The sequence below is a fragment of the Saccopteryx leptura genome, chromosome 3, assembly GCF_036850995.1.
Source record: "Saccopteryx leptura isolate mSacLep1 chromosome 3, mSacLep1_pri_phased_curated, whole genome shotgun sequence".
Taxonomy (NCBI): domain Eukaryota; kingdom Metazoa; phylum Chordata; class Mammalia; order Chiroptera; family Emballonuridae; genus Saccopteryx; species Saccopteryx leptura.
In genome coordinates this window covers 370773318-370796356 of record NC_089505.1, presented here as the reverse complement: position 1 = coordinate 370796356, position 23039 = coordinate 370773318, and the positions used below count along the sequence as shown (strand labels likewise).

Genomic DNA, 23039 nt, shown 5'->3' with positions numbered 1-23039 from the left:
ATGGCCGGCACACGTGGTGCCAGTGAGAAGAGCCTGGCCTGGACCGTGGCCCAGGCTGCCCGTGCGCAGGGCTGCAGCCGCATGGGGACCGCTGGGTCCACACACCGCCCAGCGCCTTGGGAAGCGTTGATGCACCCGCAGCTCTTTCTTGCGGTGGCTCACGAGGTGGTGCAGGGGTGAGGGGCGGGGTCAGGCTGGCGTGGGCTCAGTCTGTGACCTGAGACATGTGGTCTGGGAATGACAGGGGTGCTGGGGGCAGGAGGGGACTTGGGGCTCCTACACGCATCTTGGTCAGAGGGTCTTGAGGCCAGTGTGGCTTTGTCTGTGCTGGTGCCGTGCAGAGAGAGACACAGGTAGGGCTCCTGGGACCTGGTGCTGCTCACAGCCGACCAGACCGGGCGGTGTTGGGCCCCAGGGCTGGCTCGGTCAGTCCTGTGTTTGGCAGTAGGTCTGGGGAGCCTGCTCTGTGCCAGGCATCGTTCTGGCTGCCGACCGGAGGGGCCGAACCGGGCAGGTGAGCCCCCCCCCTGGTGGGAGGCCTGAGGTCCTATGTGCTGGCTGAGATTTTGGGGGTGGGAGGCATGGCCTTATGGCTGCAGTCCTGCCGCTGGTGCTGAGGAGAAGCCTTGAGGTTAGGTGTGGGGGCCTGTGGTCAGCAGCCTGGCTTCAGGCGTGGATCCACAGGCTCAGTGGCCTTGAGTGGCCACTTAGCGCTCAGAGCTGAGGTCTCCAGAGCTGTCAGACAGGCCCTTACTTCTCTCCTGTGCACCTTGTGTGGGACCCAGACCCCTTACTTCTCTCCTGACTTCTCTCCTGTGCACCTTGTGTGGGACCCAGACCCCTTACTTCTCTCCTGTGCACCTTGTGTGGGACCCAGACCCCTTACTTCTCTCCTGTGCACCTTGTGTGGGACCCAGACCCCTTACTTCTCTCCTGTGCACCTTGTGTGGGACCCAGACCCCTTACTTCTCTCCTGTGCACCTTGTGTGGGACCCAGACCCCTTACTTCTCTCCTGTGCACCTTGTGTGGGACCCAGACTCCTTACTTCTCTCCTGTGCACCTTGTGTGGGACCCAGACAGGCCTGTGGCGTCTGAGCTGTGCTGGCTCTGTAGTCAGTGTTGGAGATGCGTCTGGTGGTTGGGTGGCAGCTTGCCCCGGTGATTGGACGATGGCCCTGTACATGGTGGTTGGGCGGCGGGTGTGTCCACGGTGGTTGGGCGGCGGGCGTGTCCCCGGTGGTTGGGTGGCGGCCGTGTCCCCGGTGGTTGGGTGGTGGCGTGTCCCCGGTGGTTGGGTGGCGGCTGTGTCCCCGGTGGTTGGGTGGTGGCGTGTCCCCGGTGGTTGGGTGGTGGCGTGTCTGCGGGGATGCTGGCTGTGCCCTGGAGCCTTTGCTGGCACTGAAGGACGGAGGGCACAGCACTGGGAAGATGACTTCAAGGGGGATGAGCTCAATTCTCATGGTGGAGGTGTGAAGGTGGCGGAGAGGCTGGTGGATGGAGAAGGGGTGTGGTGCTGCGTGAGGGTGCGGGGAGTGTGGTCCCATGGCCCTGGTGCTGCAGGGCTGTAGAGGCCGCCCGGGCGCCTGTGTGAGACGTGCTCTCCCCGCAGCAGGAGCGCCTGCAGGTGGACCGCCTGAGGACGCAGCTCTCCGACGCCATCCAGCGCTACGGGGTGGTGCAGAAGGTGAGGCCCTGCTGGTCGAGGGTGCCTGTGGGCTGGTGGCTTTGCTCCTTAGGCGTCCACTCTGGCTGTCTTGTCCCTGGGTTGGGCTGGTATGGTCCCCTCCCCCACACGTCCCCACACGTCCCCACACATCCCCACAGCCGAAGGGAAGGGCCAGCCTTGTGGACGTTCAACAGTTACCAGGATCCGGCTGGTATGACCACAGGCTGTATGCAGGGGAGGGTAGTGATCTAGTGGCATCACCCAAGAGACATCCGCATGCCAGCCTCCCAGGAGGTGGGCAACCAGGTGTCACCCCTTCTCAGGGCTGGGGATACAGACCTGGGGACCGAGGGCCTGGGGTGAGGCTGAACCGCAGGTGGTTGGAGGGCCCGGCCACGTGCCCAGTCTTCCCGAGACCCTGGGGGCGGCTTCCTCCCGGAGCCGAGGCGTGCCTGCTGTCCATTGTCGTCCAGTGCTTCGTGTCCATCTGACCCTTTCTCCTCTCCTCCTTCCTGCCCTTTCTGTTCTTCCTGTGTCCCTCCTGTGCTGTTTCCAACAGAAAATTGCAGAAAAGTCTCGAGCTCTGCTTCCCACGGCGCAGAGGGGTGGCAGACAGCAGGTGGGTGCTGGGGACTTGCGTGGGCCTTGGGTGTTGAGGGAGCAGCACCAGCTCCAGCTGCTGCTCGGGAAGAGTGGAGGAGGGACCGAGGGCAGGAGGAGGAGGGACCGAGGGCAGGAGGAGGAGGGACCGAGGGCAGGAGGAGGAGGGGCCGAGGGCAGGAGGAGGAGGGACTGAGGGCAGGAGGAGGAGGGACTGAGGGCAGGAGGAGGGCAGGACCGAGGGCAGGAGGAGGAGGGCCTGAGGGCAGGAGGAGGAGGGACTGAGGGCAGGAGGAGGAGGGACCGAGGGCAGGAGGAGGAGGGACTGAGGGCAGGAGGAGGGCAGGACCGAGGGCAGGAGGAGGAGGGCCTGAGGGCAGGAGGAGGAGGGGCCGAGGGCAGGAGGAGGAGGGACTGAGGGCAGGAGGAGGAGGGCCTGAGGGCAGGAGGAGGGCCTGAGGGCAGGAGGAGGAGGGACCGAGGGCAGGAGGAGGAGGGACCGAGGGCAGGAGGAGGAGGGGCCGAGGGCAGGAGGAGGAGGGACCGAGGGCAGGAGGAGGAGGGCCTGAGGGCAGGAGGAGGAGGGCCTGAGGGCAGGAGGAGGAGGGGCCGAGGGCAGGAGGAGGAGGGACCGAGGGCAGGAGGAGGGCCTGAGGGCAGGAGGAGGAGGGACCGAGGGCAGGAGGAGGAGGGACCGAGGGCAGGAGGAGGGCCTGAGGGCAGGAGGAGGAGGGACCGAGGGCAGGACTGAGGGCAGGAGGAGGAGGGACCGAGGGCAGGAGGAGGAGGGCCTGAGGGCAGGAGGAGGAGGGGCCGAGGGCAGGAGGAGGAGGGGCCGAGGGCAGGAGGAGGAGGGACCGAGGGCAGGAGGAGGGCAGGACCGAGGGCAGGAGGAGGAGGGGCCGAGGGCAGGAGGAGGAGGGGCCGAGGGCAGGAGGAGGAGGGACCGAGGGCAGGAGGAGGGCAGGACCGAGGGCAGGAGGAGGAGGGACCGAGGGCAGGAGGAGGAGGGCCTGAGGGCAGGAGGAGGAGGGACCGAGGGCAGGAGGAGGAGGGACCGAGGGCAGGAGGAGGAGGGACCGAGGGCAGGAGGAGGAGGGACTGAGGGCAGGAGGAGGGCAGGACCGAGGGCAGGAGGAGGAGGGCCTGAGGGCAGGAGGAGGAGGGGCCGAGGGCAGGAGGAGGAGGGACTGAGGGCAGGAGGAGGAGGGCCTGAGGGCAGGAGGAGGGCCTGAGGGCAGGAGGAGGAGGGACTGAGGGCAGGAGGAGGAGGGACCGAGGGCAGGAGGAGGAGGGGCCGAGGGCAGGAGGAGGAGGGACCGAGGGCAGGAGGAGGAGGGCCTGAGGGCAGGAGGAGGAGGGCCTGAGGGCAGGAGGAGGAGGGGCCGAGGGCAGGAGGAGGAGGGACCGAGGGCAGGAGGAGGGCCTGAGGGCAGGAGGAGGAGGGACCGAGGGCAGGAGGAGGAGGGACCGAGGGCAGGAGGAGGGCCTGAGGGCAGGAGGAGGAGGGACCGAGGGCAGGACTGAGGGCAGGAGGAGGAGGGACCGAGGGCAGGAGGAGGGCCTGAGGGCAGGAGGAGGAGGGGCCGAGGGCAGGAGGAGGAGGGGCCGAGGGCAGGAGGAGGAGGGACCGAGGGCAGGAGGAGGGCAGGACCGAGGGCAGGAGGAGGAGGGGCCGAGGGCAGGAGGAGGAGGGGCCGAGGGCAGGAGGAGGAGGGACCGAGGGCAGGAGGAGGGCAGGACCGAGGGCAGGAGGAGGGCAGGACCGAGGGCAGGAGGAGGAGGGACTGAGGGCAGGAGGAGGAGGGCCTGAGGGCAGGAGGAGGAGGGACCGAGGGCAGGAGGAGGAGGGACCGAGGGCAGGAGGAGGAGGGACCGAGGGCAGGACTGAGGGCAGGAGGAGGAGGGACCGAGGGCAGGAGGAGGAGGGACTGAGGGCAGGAGGAGGGCAGGACCGAGGGCAGGAGGAGGAGGGCCTGAGGGCAGGAGGAGGAGGGCCTGAGGGCAGGAGGAGGAGGGACTGAGGGCAGGAGGAGGAGGGACCGAGGGCAGGAGGAGGAGGACTGAGGGCAGGAGGAGGAGGGACCGAGGGCAGGAGGAGGAGGGCCTGAGGGCAGGAGGAGGAGGGACCGAGGGCAGGACTGAGGGCAGGAGGAGGAGGGACCGAGGGCAGGACTGAGGGCAGGAGGAGGAGGGACCGAGGGCAGGAGGAGGAGGGACTGAGGGCAGGAGGAGGGCAGGACCGAGGGCAGGAGGAGGAGGGCCTGAGGGCAGGAGGAGGAGGGCCTGAGGGCAGGAGGAGGAGGGCCTGAGGGCAGGAGGAGGAGGGACCGAGGGCAGGAGGAGGAGGGACCGAGGGCAGGAGGAGGGGGGACCGAGGGCAGGCCCCCTCTGTCTGAGGATTCTGCTTTGACAGACGACCCTTTAAAATGTTGGCATTTGGCCTTAGGCCTCTGGCCTGGGTTTGGTCCTGGACCAAACTTCCCATGAGCAGAAACTGATAGACACCCCAGACAAGGGTATAATTGGAGCCCTCGATGAATGAGGAGGAGAGGGTAGGGAGACTGGGAAGAAACAATATTTGAGTGGTAATCGTTGAGAATTTTCCAAGTTCCGTGATACGTAGGATAAACGTATTACGCTTCTTAAAAACTGCCCTTGCTTGCATCACAATACAATTTTGAATAAGAAAGGCAAAAGTAAATCTTAAAAGGCAATAAAAGCCCGACGAAGAAGGTCCTGTTATTTTAAAGGGCAGTACGACTCACACCTGATTTCGTGAGAGAGACAGTGGAAGCCGGGAGGCAGTGGGAGACGCCTCTAAAGCGCAGGAGGAAGGACTGCCCACATCTTGGTGGCACCCTCGTGCTTTTCACAGAGATGGAACAGTCCCAGCTACCGAGAGAGAGTGGAGAGAGAGAGGTGAACGTGGCCTTCTTCAAGTCAACACCCCTCAGAGTGAAGAGGCCACCCCCAGAGGGCGCGGAGGTGTTCGCCCAGCTCGGGTCTGAAGGGGCTTTGCAGCCACCACATAGAAGGAGCTCTCATCAGTCAGGAAGTACAAGGCAGACAGCTCAACTGAAGAAAGAGGAAGGGCAGATGCCTTGGGCAGCACGCGGACCTGCACTCAGCACGTGGGGTCTGAGAGGGCAGAGGGAGCCCACCGCACCTCCTCACACCCAGCAGGCACAGAGCCGCAGGCGGGGCGGGGTGGGGCACGGGCGGGGCAGGCACCCGGAACCCTCGGCTGTTGGTGGCAGTGGACACGGCGCCACCTCTGGGACACTGAGAAGCCCTCCGGGTGCCGCGCTCCAGGGCAGTGCAGAGTGCCTCCCCGGGGAAGACCCGTTTCTCCACCAGAAGTCCTGTCGAAGGCTCACGGCACCATGACACCGGTCCCACTGCAGATGTATTTAGTAGGTTTTTTTTTTAAAAAAGAAGAGAATGGTCAGTAGTACTTCTGGGAAATTATGAAAGCTTAGATAAGCTTTCAAGAATTATGCAAACTGTCAACCATGAGGCAACCTATCACCCTGCTCTGCCCGGGCATTGCACAGTGACACTCTGCACTATGGAGCCGCTGCCGACAGGCTGGCGGCCGGGCAGGGGCCCGGGGAGCCGGCAGGGGTGGCTGTGAGCTGCGGCCCCTCTGGGGGGGCTGTCTTGGTCGTGTCGGCTGCAGCCTCAGCGCGTCCCAGGTGTGTCTGGGGCCGGCTCCCGCCCCGTGCTGCAGAGCAGTGGGGATGCACCTTGCCCTCCTGGGCCAGCTGGAAGTTCCCGCTCGGGCCTCCGCGCCGGGCGCAGGAGGAGAGTTGCCCTCGCTCGCCCGGGTGCCCCAGCTCCTTCCTTCCATGTGAGGGCTGGGAGGGTGGCCACCGTCCAGCAGTGCCGACAGTCTGGGCTTGACACGTCTCCAGAACCTTCCCCCAGCTAGCACAGAGCCGTTGCTGTTTGGAGAGACTGGTGACCAGCCCGGGCTGCTAAACAGAAGTGTCTCCGAGGTGTGTCCCCGCCAGGGTCCTGGCTGTTCTGCACGGAGCCCGGGTTGGAGCGCTGGCGAAGCGGCCTGTTCCTGGGGCCCTGAGGCCCCTGGGCTCCGTGCTCCTCATGGCCTGGGGGTGACCCTGTGGGGAGGACCGCGTGCTCCTCACGGCCTGGGGGTGACCCTGTGGGGAGGACCGCGTGCTCCTCACGGCCCTGGGGGTGACCCTGTGGGGAGGACCGCGTGCTCCTCACGGCCCTGGGGGTGACCCTGTGGGGAGGACCGCGTGCTCCTCACGGCCTGGGGGTGACCCTGTGGGGAGGACCGCGTGCTCCTCACGGCCCTGGGGGTGACCCTGTGGGGAGGACCGCGTGCTCCTCACGGCCCTGGGGGTGACCCTGTGGGGAGGACCGCGTGCTCCTCACGGCCCTGGGGGTGACCCTGTGGGGAGGACCGGCAGGACCCGTCTTTCTCACGGGAAACGGCTGGGCCCGCTCGGCAGTCGCCTTGGGCTGTGGGTTTCTTCCGGGTCTCTTCCGAACACGTCAGGATGGGGCCCAAACCCTCAGCCCTGGAGGGAGGAGAAAGCCGCCTTTGTGGGGGCCGCTCAGCTGGACCAGCATCACAGGGCGGCCCCTCTGCGTGCCCCACGTGGTGCCAGCAAACCCCCGGTCTGGCTTCGGAGCCGCAGGCCCAAATCGAGCCTTTGTGAGGAGAATAAAAGGGTGCTTTCTGGCCCTTTCAGAGGGGAGAGCCGCGCTGGGTCGGCAGCGGCACCGTCTCTTCCTGCCTGTCCCCTGTCAGGAGCGTCTGGGCGGGCAGCTCGGCACCTTTAGGGGGGCCCAGAGCCCGCACATGGCCTCATGGTGGCTGGCGACCTTGGCCCTGGCGTGAGGGTCACTGTCCCCAGTCCACAGGTGACGCTGAGGCCCTGTGACGGGGACTCGCTGGGGACTTGCCCGGGGCCCAGTGCTGCGGACGCTGAGGCCCTGTGACGGGGACTTGCCCGGGGCCCAGTGCTGCGGCCCGGGAGGGCCTGGGAGCCGCAGGAGAGGCTGTGCGGGCGGCCTCCTCGGGCCTGCCTGTCCCGGGCCTGCCCCGGGCCTGCCCCTCCGCCCCCACTGCCCAGGCCCTGCCCACTTCCTCGCCTACACCCAGAAGGGAGGTGACAGCTGCTGCCTTGGCGAGTAGCTTGTCAGCAGAGTTCTTAGCTCTAAGTTTATGTGCATCTATCCCCGTATTTATTTACCCGAAGGCCTCAGCTGACTCGGGGGGAGCTCCACCGGGCAGGGGCAGCTGTGTGTCGGGAGAACAGTCTTGGGAAAAGGGCTGGGTCAGTGCGGCTTCTCCCTCCACCCGTGGGACCGAGAGTGGGTGTGACCGCCTGGAGCCACGAGCACAGCTAGAGGAAGGCTGCTGGTGTCACGTCTGTCCCTCAGTGCCCACTGCTGCTGCTGGTACCCTTACCACCAGGCCCCCTGCGGCGGTCACTCGAGGCTGTGCTGGCACTGGTGCTGCAGTTCTTATTTGTGGGTTTTTTGGCTCCTGTGCCCACCTGAGCAGCTCTGTGTACTGGGCTCGCTGTCCGTTGCCCTGTGCCCAGGCCTGGCCGCTGACTGTGTGCTGGGAGAATCTGAGGCTTCAGATCGTGTTCTCCTGGTGGACCTGTGGCAGGGCCGTGGCGGGACCCACGGGGAGTCTGGGTAGTGCCTGCCGGACGACAAGCACGGCCCTGCCACTGCTGCCCACGAGACGCATGCTCGTGGGGTCTTCAGACACGCCCCGCTGAGCGGGCCCCCGGAGCCCCCTGGAGTCACTCCCTGGGGGGCTGGGAGCATGGACAATGGACACTGCTCCTCTCTCGTGTTCTGTGTGGCCCTGGCTGAGGTCGGGCTGTGGGTCCTGCTGAATGTCCCTGCAGCCTGGCCTGGGCTGGCCAGAGGTGAGCATATGGGCCAGCGGGCAGGGCCACTGTCCCTACGATACCTGCCCACCAGTGACAGCAGGCCCCCCACCACACATGTCTGCAGAGCAGGCTGGGGTGTCCTCTTCCCTCGCAGGAGGCTGACGGGGCGGCTGCAGCCCCCAGACTGCTGGAGGCTCCCGGTGCCCATGCGCTGAGGCTTAGCCGTGAGGGGAGCCACCCTCTACCAGCCCAGGAAGAAGGTGTGGCCGGGCCTGGTGGCAGCAAGGTGCCGCGGTGCTGACTGGTCTCTCTGTCATTAGCAGAGTCCCCGGGCGCCTTGTGCTGAGCTGGCTGTCGATGAGAAGATCTTTAATGGGGGTGACAGCATGTGGCAGGGCCAGGAGCAGGCGCCGCTCCCGGAGATCACCGAGGAGGACCTGGAGGCCACCCGGCTGCGCGAGGAGGCCGTCCTGCAGATTGAGGTGAGGGCCGGCACCCGTGTGCACGCTCCTGTGTTGGTGTGTGTGCACGCTCCTGTGTTGGTGTGTGTGCACGCTCCTGTATTGGTGTGTGTGCACGCTCCTGTATTTGTGTGTGTGCACGCTCCTGTGTTGGTGTGTGTGCACGCTCCTGTGTTGGTGTGTGTGCACGCTCCTGTATTGGTGTGTGTGCCTGTGCGCACATGCTGTGGGTCCCCCTGTGACTGGGAGCTCTGGGAGCAGCGGGGCCAGCCCTGTTCTGGAAACACGTGTCCTGTGGTCAACAGCCTGAGTCTCACCAGTGCTGACACTGCTTCTTGGCCCTCGGGAACCTGTCAGAGTTCCCCCTGTGCCCTGTGCCTGCCTGCTGGGACTTCGGTCCCTGTGGCCATGTCCTCCTCTGGGGAACCTGTCAGAGTTCCCCCTGTGCCCTGTGCCTGCCTGCTGGGACTTCGGTCCCTGTGGCCATGTCCTCCTCTGGGGAACCTGTCAGAGTTCCCCCTGTGCCCTGTGCCTGCCTCCTGGGACTTCGGTCCCTGTGGCCATGTCCTTGCTGCACACTGAGGTTTCCAGGGGGCGTTCACCACCCAAGTCTTTTGAACGGACTGCCTGGGCAGCTGAACCTGCAATTTGATGGTGCTGCCAGCAGGTGGAGGTGTGAGCCTGGGGGCTGTTCTTTGTCCTCGACAGTTAAACCTGTGCAGTACGATGACCAAATGAGCCTGTAGGCACAACGCCTGTGTCAGTGTCAAAGGCATGTGTATCCTGACAAGTGTACGGTGTGCAGGAGGCTCCTACCTCTTGGTGCTGGAAACCCAAGTAGAATGTGGCACTCGGCGGCTCTGTAAGCAGTGAGGGCCAAGCCCTGGACGTGGCCTAGGTGCGGCCCCACGGCCGCGAGCCCGTCTCCTCATCCGCGGCAGGAGGGGTTGGGGCAGCTGCTCCCTGAAGGCCTGCTCACCCTGAAGTTCCCACGGGCTTGGCTTCTGTAATGAAGCTGCCCTAAGTGCAGCTTCTTCCAGAAAAATGGACCGTGCAGGTCACCAGCTCAGGTGTCTGCCACAAGCGTGTCTTCTCTCCTGACAAGAAGAAGAGGCATGGGAGGGACCCCGTGGCGGCAAAGGGCGGAGGGGACAACCTACGAGCAGGAGCTGAGCCAGACCGGGTCACCTGGGTCCTAGACACAGGCTTGTATCCACACAGGACATCATTACCAGCTTCCTGATGGCAAAGGCTACACGATGGGGCCCGTGCCATCTGACCCCTGACTTGGGTACTGCTGGCATTCTGCATTTTACCCAGTGTTGCCTGGCCCCGCCTGGGTGAGGTGTGTTAGGGCTGCGCTCAGCCGAGGTGCGGTCTGCTCGTGCAGGGCCAGGTCTGGGGTGCCCTGGCAGTGGGAGGGCAGCTTGGGGCACTGCCCACTCAGCTCTCCTCCCTGCTCCTTATCCGGAGGCAAGCTGGTCCACGGCCTCCCAGCCTAGGGCAGCTCCCTGGCACTGGCCCCGGAACTCCCAGGACCCCAAGGGTCAGGGTGCCAGTGCCCCTGGGGTGGGTGCTGGCTGCTTGCAGCCTCCTGCCAGAGCCCTGTGTGGAGTGACGAAGACGCAAGGCGGGTTCTGTCCTGTGACCGGCGCGCAGGCTCTCCTTGGGTTTGAGCAGCACACGAGGCTGCGTGTGAGTGGAGGGTGCAGCATCAGTGGGAAGCAAGGAGGTGTGTGGATCCCCAACTAAGTCACGTCCCGGGGCTGCTTGTGGTCTCCACTGTGGGCGACGGGTGACCAGGTGGCTGGCAGCTCTGTCCCCAGACTGTCTGCCACTCTGCGGTTGCCCATCTGTCCACCGAAGCTGTGCTGGCGCCTCGGTACCCCTCCCTGGAGTCTAGCTTTCGGGGCAGAGTTCCCACTGTGCCCTTTGCAGCTGAGCCTGTGGGGCCCGAGAGGGGACTTGGGTTCTCTGCACCCACAGCAAGACTTCAGCCCCCTCTGCTTTGTCTGACATAGTGTTTAATTACCTTGTTATTGTTTGTCTCTGTCCGCAAGAACATAAACCCACAGAAGCAGGGGTTTTGTTTGTCATGACTATTCTCAGCACTCCAGAGGAAGCAGTGATGCTGTTTGGGCACTCAGGGACTGTTTCTTGTACAAACAAAGGATGGATGGATGATGAGTGGATGATGAGTGGATGATGGGTGGATGGATGGATGGATGGATGGATGATGAGTGGATGATGGGTGGATGGATGGATGGATGGATGATGAGTGGATGATGAATGGATGGATGGATGGATAGATGATGGGTGGATGGATGGATGGATGGATGATGGGTGGATGGATGGATGGATGGATGATGAGTGGATGATGGGTGAATGGATGGATGGATGGATGATGAGTGGATGATGGGTGGATGGATGGATGGATGGATGATGAGTGGATGATGAGTGGATGGATGGATGGATGGATGGCTGATGGGTGGATGGATGGATGGATGGATGGATGATGGGTGGATGGATGGATGGATGGATGTTGAGTGAATGATGGATGGATAGATGGATGGCTGATGGGTGGATGGATGGATGGATGGATGATGAGTGGATGATGGGTGAATGGATGGATGGATGGATGGATGATGAGTGGATGATGGGTGGATGGATGGATGGATGGATGATGAGTGGATGATGAGTGGATGGATGGATGGATGGATGGGTGGATGGATGGATGGATGGATGGATGATGGGTGGATGGATGGATGGATGGATGATGAGTGGATGATGGGTGGATGGATGGATGGATGGATGATGAGTGGATGATGAGTGGATGGATGGATGGATGGCTGATGGGTGGATGGATGGATGGATGGATGATGGGTGGATGGATGGATGGATGGATGAGTGGATGATGGGTAGATGGATGGATGGATGGATGGGTGGATGATGGGTGGATGATGGGTGGATGGATGGATGGATGGATGATGAGTGGATGATGGGTGGATGGATGGATGGATGGCTGATGGGTGGATGGATGGATGGATGGATGATGAGTGGATGATGGGTGAATGGATGGATTGATGGATGGATGATGAGTGGATGATGGGTGGATGGATGGATGGATGGATGATGAGTGGATGATGAGTGGATGGATGGATGGATGGATGGCTGATGGGTGGATGGATGGATGATGAGTGGATGATGGGTGGATGGATGGATGGATGGATGGATGATGAGTGGATGATGGGTGGATGGATGGATGGATGGATGATGAGTGGATGATGAGTGGATGGATGGATGGATGGATGGCTGATGGGTGGATGGATGGATGGATGATGGGTGGATGGATGGATGGATGGATGAGTGGATGATGGGTGGATGGATGGGTGGATGATGGGTGGATGGATGGATGGATGGATGATGAGTGGATGATGGGTGGATGGATGGATGGATGGCTGATGGGTGGATGGATGGATGGATGGATGATGAGTGGATGATGGGTGAATGGATGGATGGATGGATGGATGGATGGATGATGAGTGGATGATGGGTGGATGGATGGATGGATGGATGATGAGTGGATGATGAGTGGATGGATGGATGGATGGATGGATGGCTGATGGGTGGATGGATGGATGATGGGTGGATGGATGGATGGATGGATGATGAGTGGATGATGGGTGGATGGATGGATGGATGGGTGGGTGGATGATGGGTGGATGGATGGATGGGTGGATGATGGGTGGATGGATGGATGGATGGATGATGGGTGGATGGATGGATGGATGGGTGGATGATGGGTGGATGGATGGATGGGTGGATGATGGGTGGATGGATGGATGGATGGATGATGGGTGGATGGATGGATGGATGGATGATGGGTGGATGGATGGATGGATGGATGATGAGTGGATGATGGGTGGATGGATGGATGGATGGCTGATGGGTGGATGGATGGATGGATGGATGATGAGTGGATGATGGGTGAATGGATGGATGGATGGATGGATGATGAGTGGATGATGGGTGGATGGATGGATGGATGGATGGATGATGAGTGGATGATGGGTGGATGGATGGATGGATTGATGGGTGGATGGATGGATGGATGGATGATGAGTGGATGATGGGTGGATGGATGATGAGTGGATGATGGGTGAATGGATGGATGGATGGATGGATGATGAGTGGATGATGGGTGGATGGATGGATGGATGGATGATGGGTGGATGGATGGATGGATGGATGATGAGTGGATGATGGGTGGATGGATGGATGGATGGATGGGTGGATGATGGGTGGATGATGGGTGGATGGGTGGATGGATGGATGGATGATGAGTGGATGATGGGTGGATGGATGATGAGTGGATGATGGGTGGATGGATGGATGGATTGATGGGTGGATGGATGGATGGATGGATGATGAGTGGATGATGGGTGGATGGGTGGATGGATGGATGGATGGATGATGGGTGGATGGATGGATGGATGGATGATGAGTGGATGATGGGTGGATGGATGGATGGATTGATGGGTGGATGAATGATGGGTAGATGGATGGGTGGATGGATAGGTGGGTAGATGGAGGGATGGGTGATGTATGGGTGGATAGACGGATGGAAGACAGGTGGATAGATGGGTAGGGGATGGGTGGGTGGATGGATGTGTGGATGGGTGGATGTATGGGTGGGTAGATGGAGGGATGTATGGGTGGATGGATGTGTGGATGATGGGTGGATGGATGGATGGATGGGTGGCTGATGGATGAATGATGGGTAGATGGATGGGTGGATGGATGGGTGGGTAGATGGAGGGATGGGTGGATGTATGGGTAGGTGGATGGATGATGGGTGGATGGATGTGTGGATGGGTGGGTGGATGGAAGGTGGGTAGATGGGTGGGGGGTGAGTGGGTGGATGGATGTGTGGATGGGTGGGTGGATAGAAGGTGGGTAGATGGGTGGGGGGTGAGTGGGTAGGTGGGTGGTGGGGCTGGATGAGCTCTTCATATTGGAACTCCACAGAAGGTTTTGTGTTGCTGAAAGGGCTCTGCTGTTTCTGTTCACATGAATCTTCTCATCAGCCCACACAAAGGCTCTGTGAGTGTGAGCACCCCTGTGTTCAATTTTATCAGCAATGAGGTGGAAGCTTGGAGGAGTAACGTCACTTGGTCCAGGCTGCATAGCTTGTGTGGGACAAGCTGGGATTGAGCCCAGGCCGCCTGACTCGAGAGCAGGGGCTGTCCGGCCGTGTTTGGACACCTACCCCTCGGTTGGCCTCTTTCCCAGATGAGGATGTAGGAGGTCACTGAGGTCACTCACGAGGCAGCGTAGTGGCGGAGCCAGCTCTGTCTCCAGGGCATTCACCTCACCCTGGCTGAGGCTGCTCTTCCTGTCTGTAGGGCAGGACAGGGCCCGTCTCCCTGAGGTAGGTCGGATGAGATGGTCACATGCCCCCAGCTGCTGCTGTTAGGTAGTGGGCTTGCCAGGACCAGAGCCTCTGTCCACTCCCAGGGGGCCTGCTCCCGGCTCCCCGCCCAGCCCTTCTCACCTGACCTCACCTGCGAGTGCCTGCTGTCCCTGCTCCCGCCAGAGCGCTGGGCCACCTGACCCAGGTGCAGAGCTCAGAGCAGTAGCTGCTCTGTTGCCATGGCTACCTGGCAAGCTTAGGAGGGAGGAGGCTGAGAGGAGGGGGCGGGGCCAGGAAGCGAGCCGCAGTCCAGCCCCGCCTTGCGTGGCCGGTGGTGTGCAGCCAGAGCACGGGGTGGTTGATCTGGCTGATATCTGACTATAAATACTGAATAAATCAACACACAAAGTTTGTTCCATTAACTGGAACCGACGTCTTCGTAGGCGGATGGTTGCCAAGATCCTAATTATAAGAAGAGCTTGCGTGATAGAGAAAATGCAGCGGTATTTTCGACGTGCACACACCCCCAAGGTCTTATGACGTCCTGTGCAAGATTGTCTTCCGCGGTGCCAGAGAGAGAGGAGGGGGTTCTGTGAGAGCTTTTAATGAGCTCTAGTTTTAGAAGCAATCGGGAAAATAATTGCGTGATTTAAACATTTACTGAGCGTGCTGTTTTCTTAGTCTCGCCCCCATACTCCCTGTCCCACCTCTGGTGCCCACGCCCGGCGCATGGCCCCCAGAGCTGGCCACACTGTGTGCTGCAGCGGAGGGCACTCGACAGCCCTGGACGGCTCCACCTTGGGCAGCTCCAGGGTCTCGGCCACCACTGCCGGCCGCAGACGGCCGGGCCTTGAGCTCACCCCCCAGGGCTCAGCACTGCCCTGTGGGACGGATGCAGGCCCCCAGACAGCTGGCCTTGAGCTCACCCCCCAGGGCTCAGCACTGCCCTGTGGGACGGATGCAGGCCCCCAGACAGACAGCTGGTCTTGAGCTCACCCCCCAGGGCTCAGCACTGCCCTGTGGGAGGGATGCAGGCCCCCAGACAGCTGGTCTTGAGCTCACCCCCCAGGGCTCAGCACTGCCCTGTGGGAGGGATGCAGGCCCCCAGACAGCTGGTCTTGAGCTCACCCCCCAGGGCTCAGCACTGCCCTGTGGGACGGATGCAGGCCCCCAGACAGCTGGCCTTGAGCTCACCCCCCAGGGCTCAGCACTGCCCTGTGGGAGGGATGCAGGCCCCCAGACAGCTGGTCTTGAGCTCACCCCCCAGGGCTCAGCACTGCCCTGTGGGAGGGATGCAGGCCCCCAGACAGACAGCTGATCTTGAGCTCACCCCCCAGGACTGCCCTGTGGGAGGGATGCAGGCCGTGCGTCGATCCTGCCCACGCAGGGGCCGCACCGTGTGGCCTCTCAGGAATGAGGACCATGGTCCCTGGTTACTGACCAAGGGTCCCGACTGCCAGGGAGACCCAGAGTGGCCGGGTCTGGGTGGTAGTGACCTGAGTCAGGTCAGTCCGAGCTCAGGTGTGAATGCCGCACGCCCTCGGGAGAGGGTCTGAGTTCTCTCTGTGACTCAGTTTCTCTGTGTGCCGTCTGAATTGGGAGTACCAGCAGGTGAACTTGTACAGTGTGGAGAGACTGACTTGCCTTGGGGAGGCCCCTGTAAGCCTCTGAGTCCAAGTGCACTCGGCCAGCCTCGCATGAGAGAGGTCTCTGTCCACTGCAGGCCTGAGGATGCTCACTGGTTAAGGGCAAGGTCGGTGTGTGGCCAGTTTGTGTCCAGCCTCCGGCAGGGTTGGGGCAGGAACCTGAAGGTCTTTGGAGGGGGATCAGTCTGTCTAAGGCCCTGATGAGTCTGCAGCCTCTGTCTTGTGACCTTGCTGTCCCAACCTTAGGATGGAGCCCAAGCCTGACCCCTCAGCCAGCAGTCCTGCCCCAGGAAAGGTGTGATGATGCAGATTCCAGAAGATGGGCCAGGTTTCGGTACCCAGCACCCACCCGTCTGCTGCTGACCCCAGAGCCTGCACCTGCAGGCCCCTCACTTGCCACCAGCTTTCTGGCCCTGGGCCCCATTCCAGGAGTTAAGCCCAGTAATTGAATTACAATTGATAGTATGTGTCGGTTTAAGATCATGCTAATTGCTTCATTTCCCAGAACACTCCTAAAAAGAAAATGAATTTCCTCGTAATACTTTGCAGTGGGGTGAAGTGACCCTTGTGGAAATCAATCCAGGCTCCAGAATGAGCTGCAAAGTCACGGAGGGGGGACTGGGGCAGCGTGAGTGGTGTGCGTGGCGGGGCCTGTGTCTCAAGCATTGCTGCTCCTCCGCTGGGCAGTGGAGCTCGGACAGTCGGATGGCATGGAGGAGGCCAGAGGCCAGCCAGCACAGCGTGCTGTGGTAGGGGATGTCCCGAGTTTCTCCTTACCCCGCTCACCAGCTTCGCAAAGCCACTCAGTGTTTGCATAGCCATGAGACCCTCGTCCATCCACCCACCATCCATCCATCCGTCCACCCACCTACCTCTACAACCATCCACTCGCCCACCCCCAGGGTCTGCCGAGTGGCCCCGTGTGCGGCCTGTGCTTGTGCTGGTGCTCAGAGGAGAAGCTAGGACTCGTCTGCAAGGAGCCCCAGTTGAGATGGGGAGGGAGGCGTCCACAGGACTGATGGTGGACAGCCTCTTCTCTCCTCTGCGGAGGGCCACAGGACAGTGTTGGGGCCCCTGCCCTGCTCGAGACTGCCATCTTGAAGGGGCCGACTCTGGGTCCTCGACCCAGTGTGGGAGCTTGTGGCCGAGGGGTACTAGGAGGGTTTGGGGTTTGGCCTTGCAGTCAGGAGACAGTATTCAGAGCCCAGCCCTGTCTGACTTGTGGGGTGACCCTGGGCGTGGCCGTGAACTGGTCCCTGGTTGTTGGTGCTCGCTCAGCACTCCCTGATGGCTGTGCCCTTGACCTCTGCACCTCCAGCCCCAGGCACCTAGTGGCCTCTGTCTTGTTTCCACAGAGCGACTTGTTGGATGTGAACCAGATCATCAAGGACTTGGCCTCTCTGGTCTCAGAGCAAGGAGATGCCATCGGTGGGTACCCACGCCACCTTGCCAGCTGTCTGCTCCCCCCACGAGCCCATCGCCCAGGTGTGGGCAGAGCTGCCTTCCGGAGGAGCAAGGCCCAGGGCAGTTTCGGAAGGTCTGAGCACTGGCCGCCTCCCTCCCCAGCTCCCCAGGGCCCTCACCCCATGGAGGGGCCAGGGTGGAGGAGGCCTTTGCATGCGGGGGGCCACCCATTCTGCTCCCTGAGGAGTCCTGGCCTCATGCCCCCACCCTGGGCCTTTCTCCTTGCCCAGGGCTCTGTGAGGGAGGACAAGTCGTCCTGGGCGGGGGAGGGGTGTGCCCGGTGCTTGGGCGCAGAGTGCTGGGGACAGGGAGCCCAGAGCCACCTCGGGGTCTTGGTTCTGCTGCGGGTGGCCTTGTCGGCCGCTCCTCAAAGCAGTGTGTTGTGGGGCAGCCCCTGGAGGGACTGGTATCCATGTTCCCTTCTGGTTTCTTCCACGTGAAGGCCTTGGCCCCGCCCAGCCTGGCCAGGCCCCCTGGGGGTCAGGTGCTATTTTCTGCTACTGCCCCTGGTGGCTGGGTGCCCGGAGGGGGCAGGGGTACTCATGATCCCCTGGCCTTTGGTGCTCAGAGCCAATGGGCCAACATGGTCAGCTCCCAGCCAGGACCCAGGGGCTCGCCCATATGTCTGCCCTTGCTCCTTGGCCAAGCCGATGCCTCCCTAGGAGCTCTGCGAGGTGCATGAACCCCCTGCCTCCCTCGGGCCAAGGACCCGTTCCGAGACCCAGGGGACAGTCCTGTGACCTCCTGGTGCTGTGTGCACCCCTGGGAGGGTGCATGCAGGGGGTGAGCCATGCTGCCCCGGGGCCTCCTCCTGCTCAGGGACAGTCCTGTGACCTCCTGGTGCTGTGTGCTCCCCTGGGAGGGTGAATGCAGGGGGTGAGCCATGCTGCCCCGGGGCCTCCTCCTGCTCAGGGACAGTCCTGTGACCTCCTGGTGCTGTGTGCTCCCCTGGGAGGGTGAATGCAGGGGGTGAGCCATGCTGCCCCGGGGCCCTCCTCCTGCTCAGGGCAGGGCCTGTGGCCTCCTGGTGCTGTGTGCTCCCCTAGGAGGGTGAATGCAGGGGGTGAGCCATGCTGCCCCGGGGCCTCCTCCTGCTCAGGGCAGGGCCTGTGCCTCGAGCAGGGACACAGCTGGGCCATGTCACCGCTCAGGGCGCCCTCTGCACAGGTCCCGCCCTGTCTCAGCGTCACGGGCTGCTCGCCCCTGGGGCCTCCACATGGGGTGGCAGCCATTGCTGCCTCTGGTGGCTGTGACAGGGCGGGGTGTGCAGGATGGTCTGTCCACTCCAGATGGACACTTGGATGTCAGCCAGGCGGCCACTCAGCCCCTGTGGCTCACTGGTCAGAGGGACTGTCCCTGACCTTGGGACGGTGAGAGCTGGCCTGCAGCAGCCCCGGGAGGGCCCAGGGCGGGGCGGGCACCTGGGACCAGAGTGCCCGGGACGCCAGGCCCCCCTCGTGCTGCCGTGGGTGCTCTCCAGCGACACACGTGGCCGGCTACTCTCGCCTCAAGCGTGGGGCCGGCCATGGGCTCCGTGAGCTCTGCTCTCCATGGGCCTGTCTCACCCGTCTCCTCTGCTCCTGGTCGGCCGTGGGCCTCTGCCTGCCCTCTCAGCCTCTGGTGCCTTTCCAGGGTCCAGGCCACCTGCCGGCAGAGCACCAGCCCCGAGCCGGCCGTGGTGGCCCCGCTGTCCCGGCCTGGCCCCCACTCCCGCACCAAGACACGCAAGCCCAACTTCAGCCCCCGGGAGACGGCGGTGCTGGTGCAGCGGGTGAGGCGCCACCACCCGCTGCTGTTCGGGGCCCCGCGGGGCACGCCCGCCCGGAAGCACCGCGTGTGGAGCCAGATCCTGCAGGCGGTGAACGCACTGGGCTTCTGCCAGCGGGACCTGGGCGACCTCAAGCACAAGTGGAGGGACCTGCGTGGGCTGGTGCGCAAGAAGCTGGCGGAGCGCCCGCAGACGCCAGCCGGGGGCAGGCTGGCCCCCGGCCTCACCCTCTCTCCCGTTGAGCGCATGGTGGCTGAGACCTTCTCACCCGTAGCCCCCCCAGGCAAGGGCCAGGCCTGCGAGCCCCTGCCAAGTAAGTGGGCCCCTCCCCACAGCCTGCACCCCCAGGCCGGCCCCTGTGCCCGGGCTTCCAGGGTGTGACCACGAGAGCAAGACCCTGCGGAGAGCTGAGGCCAGGGAGACGCTATTGCCACTGAGCCCCTCTCTGCCTCCCGATGGGGAAACTGAGGCTCGGCCAGGGAGACACTATTGCCACTGAGCTCCTCTCTGCCCCTCGATGGGGAAACTGAGGCTCGGCCAGGGAGACGCTATTGCCACTCAGCCCCTCTCTGCCCCTCGATGGGGAAACTGAGGCTCGGCCAGGGAGACGCTATTGCCACTCAGCCCCTCTCTGCCCCTCGATGGGGAAACTGAGGCTCGGCCAGGGAGACGCTATTGCCACTGAGCCCCTCTCTGCCCCTCGATGGGGAAACTGAGGCTCAGCCAGGGAGGAGCCTGCTCATCTTGGGAGCTCAGGAGCTCAGGCTCAAAGCCAGGCTCATTTGGGCCCCGAGCCCGGGGTCCTCCTGGGGTGTTCCATCACGATGACCCGGGCTCGCATGTGAGGGCGGGGCCGCTGCCCCCCACCACCCAGCTCAGCCCCTCTCCTGCCCCCTCCCCCGACCCCTTCCTGAATTCCTCCTGGGGGCTCTCCCCTTGAGGGTCCCTCCGCACCTCAGCCAGGCCAGGGTGACACCTGCTGTCCGACAGCCTCCCCAGGGGCGCTCCCTGACCCCCTGCAGGGCCCACTTTTGCCAGAAACTTCTGTACTTCGTGCGGAAGGAGTACAGGGCCTTCCTCGCGCCTGGCGCCTCTGGCTCCCCCTGCCGCCGCCCCCTCCGCGCCTCCTCCTGCCTCCTCTCCACGATGCCTGAGTGTCCGTCAGTCAGGAGCGCCGGCCGCCGCCGTCCGTCTGCGCCGTGGGGCCGCCCCTCCGCATAGCTGAGCCCCACTGGACCCTTCCCTGCGGGGGGCTGTTGGAAGAGACGGACGAAGCCAGGAGCTGGACCAGCTGCCTGCTCAGGACCACAGAGTGGACAGCGGGACTCTGCCTCGTGGGGACCAGTGGGCGTCACAGCCGCCTCCCGTGGCCAGGGCGCAGCAGAGGTCCTAGTGGGCAGGTCGCGGGTGTGCGTGGACCTGGGTTGCTCTGCACCGTGGCTGTGCCTCGTGGGGACTAGTGGGTGTCACAGCTGCCTCCCGCGGCCAGGGCGCGGCAGAGGTCCTAGTGGGCAGGTCGCGGGTGTGCGTGGACCTGGGTTGCTCTGCACGGTGGGCTGGCGTCCGTCGTGATGGAGTGGAGGCAGGGCGGGGTGGAGGCGGGGCGGGGTGGAGGCGGGGCGGGGTGGAGGCGGGGCGGGGTGGAGGCGGGGCGGGGTGGAGGCGGGGCGGGGTGGAGGCGGGGCGGGGTGGGGGCGGGGGCGGGGCGGGGGCGGGGGCGGGGCGGGGGGCGGGGCGGGGTGGAGGCGGGGCGGGGTGGAAGCGGGGCGGGGTGGAGGCGGGGCAGGGCGGGGGGCGGAGGCGGGGCGGAGGCAGGGCGGGGGCGGCGGCGGGGCGGGGCGGCGGCGGGGCGGGGTGGAGGCGGGGCGGAGTGGAGGCAGGGCGGGGTGGGCATGCTGGGGGCCGAGAAGGGCTGGCGGTGGGTGATGCTAGTGTGACCTTGGTGCTCAGAACTGTCCCCAGTTCGCCCTGGCGTGTGGTGGGACCGCGGCACTGTGTGTTTGCAGTCCCCTGTGCTGGGCTCAGCCAGCTCGCTGGGGAGGCCTGCTGCCCGGGTGCGCCTGGTGCCCCTCTCCTGGACATGGCTCCTGGGCTCCCCTTTGTTAGGGCAGCCAACTGACAGGTCCCTTAGTGCCACCAGCTCCTCCTGGGAGTGGCCTGGCACAGGGCTGACGTCACGGTGGTTCACTGAACGACAGAGAGGGACGGGGCAGCGCTTCTCAGGCACGGAGGTGGCTCTGAGGCTGGGGGGGCAGTGGTTGTAGAGATGGCTGCTGGTGCCCAGGCCCTGCCCGCTCCTCCCTCAGGGTCAGCATGGGCCTGGGGCTCTGGCAGGGCGGGCCTCAGGCTGAGGACAGTTGTAGATGCAGTGCAGGGGCGCCCAGGGTGTCTTTCCTGAGGCTGCTGAGGCCCTGTGGGGTGTGGTGCAGTGCAGGGGCGCCCAGGGTGTCCTTGTCCTGAGGCTGCTGAGGCCCTGTGGGGTGCGGTGCAGAGCAGGGGCGCCCAGGGTGTCCTTGTCCTGAGGCTGCTGAGGCCCTGTGGGGTGCGGTGCAGTGCAGGGGCGTCCAGGGTGTCTGTCCTGAGGCTGCTGAGGCCCTGTGGGGTGCGGTGCAGTGCAGGGGCGTCCAGGGTGTCTGTCCTGAGGCTGCTGAGGCCCTGTGGGGTGCGGTGCAGAGCAGGGGCGCCCAGGGTGTCTGTCCTGAGGCTGCTGAGGCCCTGTGGGGTGCGGTGCAGAGCAGGGGCGCCCAGGGTGTCTGTCCTGAGGCTGCTGAGGCCCTGTGGGGTGCGGTGCAGAGCAGGGGCGTCCAGGGTGTCCTTGTCCTGAGGCTGCTGAGGCCCTGTGGGGTGCGGTGCAGTGCAGGGGCGTCCAGGGTGTCCTTGTCCTGAGGCTGCCGAGGCCCTGTGGGGTGCGGTGCAGAGCAGGGGCGTCCAGGGTGTCTGTCCTGAGGCTGCTGAGGCCCTGTGGGGTGCGGTGCAGAGCAGGGGCGTCCAGGGTGTCTGTCCTGAGGCTGCTGAGGCCCTGTGGGGTGCGGTGCAGAGCAGGGGCGCCCAGGGTGTCTGTCCTGAGGCTGCTGAGGCCCTGTGGGGTGCGGTGCAGAGCAGGGGCGTCCAGGGTGTCTGTCCTGAGGCTGCCGAGGCCCTGTGGGGTGCGGTGCAGAGCAGGGGCGTCCAGGGTGTCTGTCCTGAGGCTGCTGAGGCCCTGTGGGGTGCGGTGCAGAGCAGGGGCGCCCAGGGTGTCTGTCCTGAGGCTGCTGAGGCCCTGTGGGGTGCGGTGCAGAGCAGGGGCGTCCAGGGTGTCTGTCCTGAGGCTGCTGAGGCCCTGTGGGGTGCGGTGCAGAGCAGGGGCGTCCAGGGTGTCTGTCCTGAGGCTGCTGAGGCCCTGTGGGGTGCGGTGCAGAGCAGGGGCGCCCAGGGTGTCTGTCCTGAGGCTGCTGAGGCCCTGTGGGGTGCGGTGCAGTGCAGGGGCGTCCAGGGTGTCCTTGTCCTGAGGCTGCTGAGGCCCTGTGGGGTGCGGTGCAGTGCAGGGGCGCCCAGGGTGTCTGTCCTGAGGCTGCTGAGGCCCTGTGGGGTGCGGTGCAGAGCAGGGGCGTCCAGGGTGTCTGTCCTGAGGCTGCCGAGGCCCTGTGGGGTGCGGTGCAGAGCAGGGGCGTCCAGGGTGTCTGTCCTGAGGCTGCCGAGGCCCTGTGGGGTGCGGTGCAGAGCAGGGGCGTCCAGGGTGTCTGTCCTGAGGCTGCCGAGGCCCTGTGGGGTGCGGTGCAGAGCAGGGGCGTCCAGGGTGTCCTTGTCCTGAGGCTGCTGAGGCCCTGTGGGGTGCGGTGCAGTGCAGGGGCGCCCAGGGTGTCTGTCCTGAGGCTGCTGAGGCCCTGTGGGGTGTGGTGCAGTGCAGGGGCGCCCAGGGTGTCTGTCCTGAGGCTGCCGAGGCCCTGTGGGGTGCGGTGCAGTGCAGGGGCGCCCAGGGTGTCTGTCCTGAGGCTGCCGAGGCCCTGTGGGGTGTGGTGCAGTGCAGGGGCGTCCAGGGTGTCCTTGTCCTGAGGCTGCCGAGGCCCTGTGGGGTGCGTCCTCACACTCTGTGCGTGTTGGGGGCAGTGGTGCTGAAAAGGGTTCTCTTTGGCCCCTGGTGGCCTGGCTACGT

The 23039-nt window shown here is 64.1% G+C and overlaps 1 protein-coding gene across 1 annotated transcript in view; it reads left to right on the top strand.

The window, feature by feature from the left end:
- The window catches only part of TSNARE1 (t-SNARE domain containing 1), a 125717-nt gene that overhangs the window by 54879 nt on the left and 47799 nt on the right, over positions 1-23039 (top strand). Inside the window, 4 exon segments of the mRNA XM_066379665.1 lie at positions 1611-1685; positions 2227-2286; positions 8479-8637; positions 17031-17103. Coding sequence (XP_066235762.1) covers positions 1611-1685; positions 2227-2286; positions 8479-8637; positions 17031-17103 — 367 coding nt within the window.